At 35.7% G+C, this 9,335-nt stretch overlaps 2 protein-coding genes across 4 annotated transcripts; one reads left to right on the forward strand and one right to left on the reverse strand.

Annotated features, from left to right (window-relative positions):
* Positions 1 to 882: 882 nt before the first annotated feature.
* On the forward strand, positions 883 to 2,318 carry LOC131165587 (uncharacterized). Its single transcript, XM_058123517.1, has 3 exons — positions 883 to 1,066; positions 1,195 to 1,300; positions 1,683 to 2,318. Exons 1-3 carry the CDS (start codon positions 1,034 to 1,036, stop codon positions 1,826 to 1,828), a joined length of 285 nt encoding a protein of 94 aa, XP_057979500.1. The 5' UTR covers positions 883 to 1,033; the 3' UTR covers positions 1,829 to 2,318.
* Positions 2,319 to 4,843: 2,525 nt separating this feature from the next.
* On the reverse strand, positions 4,844 to 8,945 carry LOC131165588 (glutathione S-transferase DHAR2-like). 3 transcript variants are annotated; one of them, XM_058123519.1, is made up of 7 exons: positions 8,858 to 8,945; positions 8,580 to 8,738; positions 8,416 to 8,506; positions 8,148 to 8,291; positions 6,943 to 7,060; positions 6,692 to 6,832; positions 4,844 to 5,276 (listed from the first exon to the last, which is right to left on the reverse strand). In XM_058123519.1, the coding sequence occupies exons 2-7, from the start codon at positions 8,635 to 8,637 to the stop codon at positions 5,190 to 5,192; spliced, it is 639 nt and encodes a 212-aa protein (XP_057979502.1). In that variant the 5' UTR covers positions 8,638 to 8,738; positions 8,858 to 8,945; the 3' UTR covers positions 4,844 to 5,189. The 3 variants fall into 3 exon arrangements, with proteins under 3 accessions (XP_057979502.1, XP_057979503.1, XP_057979501.1); XM_058123520.1 differs by having other exon boundaries at positions 8,814 to 8,945; XM_058123518.1 differs by having other exon boundaries at positions 8,825 to 8,937.
* Positions 8,946 to 9,335: the final 390 nt, after the last annotated feature.

The following is a 9,335-nucleotide window of genomic DNA, read 5'->3' on the forward strand; positions in this document are numbered from 1 at the left end:
TAAACCAGGAAAAAACCCTCCCCACAACAGTATGGCCTGCTCTAGATGCCAAGAAAGATGAAAATAACATGTAAAGCAAGAAAAGACAAGTGAGTTGATTGTGAGTAATGCAGGTGCATTCACTCTCCATAGCAAGGAACCGAAAGGTCTGTAATGGTTTCTTGATGGGTTGGTTATCATTGTAGTATGTCACAATCACACATCATATGTGTACTAGGGATTGGATTTATAAGGATGATTCAACCTCCGACTATGTGAGGTGTCTTTTATAAGACAAACTCCTGAGATCGGTGGGACAAAGGGGACAATACATCATCGAAGTTGCGCCTAAGACCGTTACATTGTACCATGACCCCATAAGTCAATCAGCCCACAAAAAGTTGGAAAATGCAGGAATTGGATTACCAAAGCACCCTTTCTCATGGCTTAATGTACTACTTAGATATCTTTAACCAGTGGTAAGGCTTCTCTGGTTTGACAGGGTTGGTATGCATAACCTAATTGTGCATGGAGCACTCTCCTTTCACACAATAGGTGATTTTCTTTTTCTCTGATTTTTAACCTGGACTGCTGATATTTCACAACATTCAAAATATGGTGTTCGGTGTAATTTGTGGGGGGAGACTACAAGGGGATGCCGTTGTCATCTTGGTACTGTGAATTTGTCGTCTGTTTAAAGGATTTCCCGAGTTCAGTGGCCCACAAATCACGTGGAGGGGGGCTGCCCAATGACATGCCTACAGGACAAAGAAATTGTCGTTTAAAATCTCCTGTAATCCCCTCTCCACCAATTATCATCCATCTCCCACGTGGGACTCCTGCCCCCACCTCTCTTTCACCCTTTCACTACTACATAATAATACATATTACTCTCTTGCACCTCCCAGCAATTGCCACCTGCAGGCTACTTCCATCATATTGCACCAACCCTTTCGCCCTTCTCTCTTATTGATGTTACTACTATCGCTTTGTTTCTCGTTTGATTGTAAGTCATCTATGGTGTTGTTCTGACCATTGGAGATTTTTTAGAATCATGGGGGAGTCTTCTGCATCATACATACACATGGTAATAACTTTAAAGAGATGATTTTTTGTGTTCTTCACTGATAATTTTCTTATTTGATCACTTGTACGGGGTGTTCAGTTTTCTGTGCTCGTGTTTTTCACGATGATGGTGGTGATGATTTGATTTAGGTGCAGCACCTAATAGAGAAGTGCCTCATCTTCAACATGACGAAAGAGGAGTGCATGGAAGCCCTATCTAAGCATGCAAACATTGAGCCCGTCATCACTTCGACTGGTTTCGTTTCCTATCATCTTCTTCTCATCATCTCTTATGAACGCTTGTCGCCAAGGCACACAAACACATGCATACAGAGAGAGCGAGATGTTTTTACGTAGATCGCATAATAAAAATCATAAATTGCATAAGAGAAATAGAACTGCAGCGCAAATATTTCTATATGCAGCCAGTGGGCTTTGGCTGGCTAGCATGGTATTTTATGGCTTCCCAACTGGTCTCAAGTTATTAAAGATCAGTAGGTGAAGCCTGCAGAAGTGGAATTAATTTAATAAAATAGGGTCGAGCATGTTTATTAGTCTCTTCACAAAGTTGTAACCTTGCCCCCTGAAATATCTTGTTCTTGTATGCATGATCGTAACTTGGTATTCCAATATTGCAGTGTGGAATGAATTAGAGAAAGAGAACAAGGAATTCTTCGAGTCCTACACGCAATCTCAGACCAAAGGCGATCGAATGTCTGAGGCTGAAGCAAGCCAGATGATCCAAAAGATGATCTCAGACCCGACCAAAGATTCTGATGACTAGCAACAGCTAACTTCGCCGTCGAAAACGATCTCACCTTTGGGTTTCAGCTGGTGAAAATAATTGGCTGTTTGTCCGACTCCAAAACCCCTCGCATCCAGCCAAACACAAAGGGGAAGAGACTATTATGTTGTCCCAACTCATATGCCTATATATATAGTAGTCAGCATATTTTTGTAGTGTCCCCTCTCCAAATCCAAACAGACGCTAAAGTTACGCAGCGACCAATCATCGGTTGCTATGTCATTTTATATATACATAAGCCAGTCCTATGTATGATCTCGCACATGAACCATGATGAGAAATTGTCAGAATGGTAAGAGGGGCTAGGAAGGTGCAGGTGATGAAGTTGAATCTTGTGAATAGGCTTGAAAGGGTTTCCAGGTACAGACACCAGGAATCTGTCATCTGTGTGGGTGATGATTCCCGGTGCCCTCTGCTGCCTTTTATTGTGTTACAGAGAAATAAGAATGGCATGTGATGTTACTTATCAGTATCAGTGATTAAATGGAGCACAGAGGAGTTGGGGCCATTTGTCGCCATCGCGCACTTTTGTTTTAATAGAAGGGCGAGGTGATGTCAACTTAACTCTCTGAATGAAACCAGTGGTTCAAAATCAATCTCTCCTGTTCTTTCCAATCATAATTTGAGGCTCACCATGCTCTTGAAGTTGCATCAAATGTGATGAGGATAGTTAGGTAAGTTACAGAGTTGGAAGATGCATAAAACCTGCTCCTATGAAAGTTAATTGGTTTTTAAAATTTTGGGATATATATTTAATGCATCTTGTCAAAGGTGGAGCTCGGAATTGAACTGATCTTGCTGGTTTTAGGTCTGTCAAAGATTTTTTTTTTTCTGTTTTTTTTTGAGAATTTGAGATTTGAACCCTAAATTTAGTAGGTTTGGACAAAATTCGTTGTAAGATTGTGCTGAATTTTGCTGAAATCTGCTCAAGTTCAAGCTCAAAGTCCTAAAAGCTGCACATTATCAAATCATTTGCCCTCTCTTGAAAGTAAATTTCAAAGCTTAGAATTTTTGAATCTGTGCAGATCCTAACAAAATGAAATATAAAATTGTTAAGAGCAAACTCTACCATAGATAATTTGTAATTATTCCCCTTTTTCAACTTTCTTTATAAACATTTTGGGAAGATTATTCCAAAAAAAAAGAGTTATGAGAATCCAATTCTCATAGACTCAGTTTGGAATTCCTAAAATATTACGGAAAGAAAAGAAAAATATCAAGTAATCACGTTTTCATGTTTGGTTATCTAGAAAATTAAGAAAAGAAATTGAAAAATATATCAAATTTATGAACAAATTTCTATTTTTATACATAATTAATATTTAGTTTTTTTAAATTTTAAAATAAAAAATATATTTTTATTTTTGATTGAATTTAATATAGAAGAAAAATATAATGAAAAATTAGTTTCCTCCTTATTTTCCTTTTCTTTCTTTTTTCCAAGTAAAATTCTTGATCCAAACCGACCAACAAGGTTTCAATTTTTTAATATACTTTTTATATTGCATGAGTAATGTTTTGAAAATAGTCATAAAATTTATTTAAGAGGCCTCTAGTGTAGAAGATGTTTTTTATTTTTTAGTTTTAGTTTATCAAAGAGTTGTAAAAAATTTAGCTTATTTTTTAGTTTTTCAAGATTTCAATTGAAAAGTTGGAAATAAAGATTTTGTTTAGATGTGTAAAATAGTTTTAGATTTGTTTATTTTTATATTTCAAAAAAATAATTACAAAAAAGCAACTTGTTTTTTAATTTTTTTAAAAATTATATAAGGCAGTGTATGGGATTATAGATTTTTGACTTGGATTTGGATTCCTATGAATTTAGAATAAATTCAATATAATTTTATATTGAGTTTGGATGCTGCGGTAAATTTTACTAAACTGATTTTAAATTATTATTTTATTGTCCGAGTCCACATGGATGGAACCTTTCTTAAAAGAGAATAAATTGAAAATTTTTAGTGTAAATAATCAATAAATTAATTATAACTTTTTATTCCCAAGTCATCATATGCAAAGATTAGATAAAGTGTGGTTAAAACATACACTTTTAGCCTTGGTAATTTGAAAAATATTAACCCTATGTTTGGAGTGACAATTGGATATGCATAAGATGTAATCTAAATCCAAGATATGTTCCCAAACACAGCATAAAAAAAGTAAAGAAAATAACAGGAATTCAAATTTTCATATTTAATTATTAAAGAAAATAAAAAATAATAATAAAAATATACAAAATCAATAGACAAAATTTTAATTTTACACATCCTAAATACTTAATTTTTTAGTCATATTAAAAAAAACTTTTGTTTTTTATAATATTTAATAGAAAGGAAAAATAAATTTCTCCCTTATTTCTCTTCCCTTTCTTTTTCCAATCAAAGGTTTACAAAACTGCATAATGATAATGATAAAAAGTAAGAAGTACTTGAATAATTCATACTATTATTATGCCTTTGGTTTATTTTTATTAGTTGAAAATTGGAGGAGAGTCTAGCCTTTGCTGATTTGGATCAGCTCATAATAACCAAGTTACTAATTAATTACTGAGCTATCCCAACCAGAAGTGAAACATAAGTTATGCTTGTAATTCAAAAACAGTAGGCAAACCCATAAAAGTACTTTTTTCAATTATGTACAACTACAAAACAATTAAGCACAGAACAGAGGCTTTAAGATGCCTTCATTATTTCCACACAGGTTATTCATTTCTAGAAAATCTGGAGTTCACTGAAGCCCAAGAAGCCTGCGCAACACTTAAAGAGTGTTCCAAACCATGAAAAGCAAATGAAATTTCAAGAAAGAAAGATATTCATCAAAGGATCATTCAAAATGGAAAATACAGAGAGAGAGAGAGAGAGGGTCATGCAGTCTAGCTTTGTTTTTTTCTTCAGCATTTTAGTATCTGAAGATACCCAAGCTTGGCCAATTTATGAAAACATGGTTCAGGTTTCTGTGAAATACCCAGCAAATTTCCAGAGAAACAAAAGAAAGTACCACCGAAACTGGCTTTCACCATTCATACAGTAACTCAATGTTTGGTAGGCAAGAATGAAATGGAATGACAAATTAAATAGCAAAAATATAAAACTATAAAGACCAATTTTATTCCCATTCCATTCCAGCTTAGAAACAGAGCCAGCCAAACACCAACCCCAAAACCCACATCAAGCAACAGCAACAATATCATAGTTGAGACGATGATTATATAATACAGATTAGATAAACACCGAAGCAACCGCTGTTTCTTTTCTTAGTTTCCATACATAGTACAAGCATCGATCACACCAAACACTGCATAGCTGCGGGTTGAAAACACCCCTCGTCGTTTGGAAAAAATTCATGCATTGACTTTTGGCTTCCACCCCGCAATAACATATTCCTTTGCAGCCTTGGTTTTTTCAAAGGATTCCCGAGAGAAGAGTGACTGCACATTGCAATAACATAATAATTTAGGAAGGCTAAAAATCTAGCATGCATGGTAAATTTAGAGAAATACATCCATAATACAAGCATACATATGTATGTGTATGTGTGTGCGCGCGCATGCATTGAAGCAGAAGAAGATAACAGTGCAAATATTATGAAAATTTGAATTTATTTACGCCATGGATGGATGCCTCACATAAATTGAATGACACTTCCATTTTCAACATCTTGATGCAACCCTTCTAAAAAAAGCAAAAAAATCAGATGCCCCACAAATACAAGTCACTTCAAGAACTAGGACCAATTCCATATTTCCTAGCGTGGTGATAGCTCCAAATTTCTTGTCATTTTACCTTTGAGGATTACATATCGCGTCACAAGGCATGAAGTGCAAGCAACAAGCTTCCCACCCTATTTAGGGCTGAAGATCAGGGTAGCCTACAAAAGTACCCATCAAGGTGTCCAAAACTTGGAGTGGTAACACATGAACTCCACTTTGTACAAAAAGACCATCCCAGAAGTTTAGGACAACAGAAGCTCCCAAAATAACAAAAGGAACAAGCATGCATCTAAAATTTTTTTCTGACAACTTGGACAATACTTGTGAAAGATTGATGGTTTGTAGGACTGTTACATTTGGGATGCTCCTATCCATCATTTCTGGGCACTTTTTGATTGGATCCCCTGGGCAGATATTTTCAAAGCAGTAACCATGCAGGGGTGAAGGAAGACAGAAAAGAAGTGGGTAGGCTGTCTTATAAAGGTATAACCTCCTCCTCATGGAGCCTGCTCTTTCAATCTCAGAACTTTCTACATTATGGACACATTTGACGTGCTTGCACTTTCACTAACAAGCCAATACAGTTTAAACTCTTAATTCACTGTTCAAAAACATAATTGTCAAAAAAAGATCCCTCTTTGGCTTGTAATGTCGTAAATTGTAAACAATGCCATAAAGGACTGTTACTTATTGATTCACCATCTTCTAAGTGGCCAAGAACAAATCATAAGAATAAAAGAATAAAAGTACCTGCAGCACCATACCACTGAGAATTTAAATTTACACCAAAAGGCTACATAACTAATCAGTCCAGGACCAGTTTCTAGTTTAACATGCACGAAAATGTCTCACACAGCAATATACAATATAAGTTGCCAAGAAGTCAAATTACACATGATAAACAATATGAGCCACACAGATTACATATATCTAAAACTCAGATCCACCTAATAGATTGTTTGCAAACAAATTAAAAACAACAGTTCTTTGTGCAGCATAGAAGAAACTAAACGCATATCGTCTTGTGGTTACAGATATGATACATGCATGAGTTACATAAAAGCCAAGTCTAAAACAAAAACCAAAACCAAATCACTCCAAATGTTTCAATGCCAATAGAACTAACTGCATACCTTCATATAGTTGAGGACATGACTTAAGCTTTCAGGGACAGTCCAGCCTTTGAAATGGCCAAGTGCTACCTCAAGATGGTAAAGCTTTGGAGCTAAACTCAAATCAACAGCAGTTACATTCTCCCCACTGACATATGGACCCTGATCCCATTCTTGGACTAGTTAGTAAAGATCTCCAAAATGAAAGCAAAGCAGGGGCATTGACTTAAGTGCATAAGATGCGACAGTGTTTCAGATGTCTATACACATACATGTGCCTTAAGATGCTCATCCAAGGCCTTCAATTCAGCAAGCAAAGCCTGCTCTGATCCATCACTGGGATCCTTACTCTTCAAGAACGTCACAAAAGTAGAGAATATTTTTGAACCCCTACATTATCAAGGGCAGTAAAGGAACAGTAAGTATTCATATATTCAGAGAGAAAAAAAAGAGGAAGGGAGGGAGGGAGGACAAGAAGCCCCTTATATTCACATAAAGCAAACCACAGATCAAACTGGGAAATCAGGGCAACAAAAATTTGTGGGGAGGGGCAGGGTGGAGGCAGAGTTAGCCTCACAGAATGATTCTCCATATTCAACTGACCTCTTTTTCTGACTTCAGTTTTGCTTAGCCTAAATTACTAATTTGAATTTGAAACAATGCAATTTGCAGACCGAGCTTTTGATATATGTGTCCCACTGCACAAGCGTACGTGTAGTGTGTTGTGTGGGAGAGGGGTTGAGCTGAATGAACAGATTTGTGCTAGTCTAGTCACCAAAAATAGATCAAGAACTAAAAATTAACACATCATGTAGACCATATCACAAAATAAACAGCAGCAACATACAACCAAGCGAGGAGAAACAGTCTCCCAAGTGTAGAGCGTGCATCATGCCCTACTTATACACCCTCGTGGGACCTTTGAGCACCGTGTATACTGTATACAAACCAAGTCCTTCGGTTCAGTCCCACTACGTGGTTTTAGCTACATGAAGCCTCCGCAGAGTATAGGACCTATTGACATCAGGTTGGATTGCAGCCAAAACTTCCATAATATTTTACATAAAGAAAGCCCAAAAATTAAAAAGGAACAGCAACAGGAAAAAGAACGGCGGCAACAACAACAAAAGAAACCGCATGGAAGCTTCTTGCAAATGGTAAACATTAAGCAAGCAAATCTTTCAAACACGTCACTCCAAGGAGAAAAGTAAACGGCAAGATAACAACAACAACAATAATAACACTGTATATACAATTCTAACAAAAATTCTGAATGAGAACTCACAAAAAAGAATGTTCTGGGTAGAACTTTTGAAACGTTTACCCTAGAAAATAGTCCTTGTCTACTATGTAGCTTATACCAACAAAAATAATACCTAAACCCTAAAAACATAAAACTCAAATATATATATATATATATATATATATATATATATAAAGAGAGAGAGAGAGAGAGAGAGAGAGAGAGAGAGAGTACACAGAAGCAAATTCGGCGGGAGTCGATAGAGGAGGGTTGGGGTATTTCTCCTCAAGAATGCCGACGATGACGTCGGAGTCGGCGACCCATTTGTCGTCGAACTTCACCACCGGCACCTTCCCTTCTGGATTCACCTCCAAAAACCTATTCACCCACCAAACATCATCCATCAACGACAACCCATTTGTACGCACGCTTCAAAAGTCTCAAAAACCCAAAATAAAAAATAAAAAAAAATACAGAGTAACGATCATGATATCGGAAGTACCACTTGGGCTTGTTGCTAACATCGATGAGATGCAGCTTGTAGGGGACTTTCTTCTCCTCCAGGGTCAGCAAAACCCTTTGGGTAAACGGACCTGTCAACAAAAACAAATCATCACCCAGAAATTATCATGTCAAAGAAAAAACATACAGGGAGAGAGGCTTTACAGTCGCCGAGGGCATCAAGAGCACCAACTGCAGCCTTAACGCAGACCTCCAATCCCATTGTTATGAGAGAATCAGGTGGACGAGCGGAATGTTGGGTACTGGCGACGCAAATCAAATCCAAGGCACTGAAATTTATATTAATAGGCAAATTCTTCCTCTCTGCACCAAATTTTTTAAAAAAAAATAAAAAGAAATAAATTAAAGAAAAAGAATTATTTTTTTTAAAGAAATTACCATTATTTTACCCAAAAAAAAATTAGGGCAGATATTCTTTGTACAAATTAAATATCGTAGAGCTGTTGGTAGCTGGAAACTTCCAGAGCTTCCGTTGCGCGGCTCATTTAAAGGTAAATTAATTAATTAGATATACACTTTAATTGTGAAGCTTTATTTATACCCTACAAAATATTATTAGTACTTTACATTTGTTTTTAAAAAAACTATACAACATTTTTATTTCTTGACTTTAATTTTATTTTTCAATTTTTATTTTACACGTGAAGTAATTTTAAAAAAAAGGGCAAATTTGTTGGAAAAAAGTGGAGTGTTGTTATTCTTTCTTGTTTTTCTTGAAAGGTCAATAACATTTTCCTTATCTTTTACATTTTAACTATTATATTTAGTATGTTGTGTTCATATTTTTTTCCGTTAATTAACGTTTATTAACTAATTTAACGATGCAGAATTGCAAAATTGAAGTTGAAAAGTTAAATGTTAAAATTTAAATATTAAGAATTAAAATATGGTCGATTTAAA

This window comes from Malania oleifera, chromosome 10 (genome assembly GCF_029873635.1).
Source record: "Malania oleifera isolate guangnan ecotype guangnan chromosome 10, ASM2987363v1, whole genome shotgun sequence".
NCBI classification, from domain to species: domain Eukaryota; kingdom Viridiplantae; phylum Streptophyta; class Magnoliopsida; order Santalales; family Ximeniaceae; genus Malania; species Malania oleifera.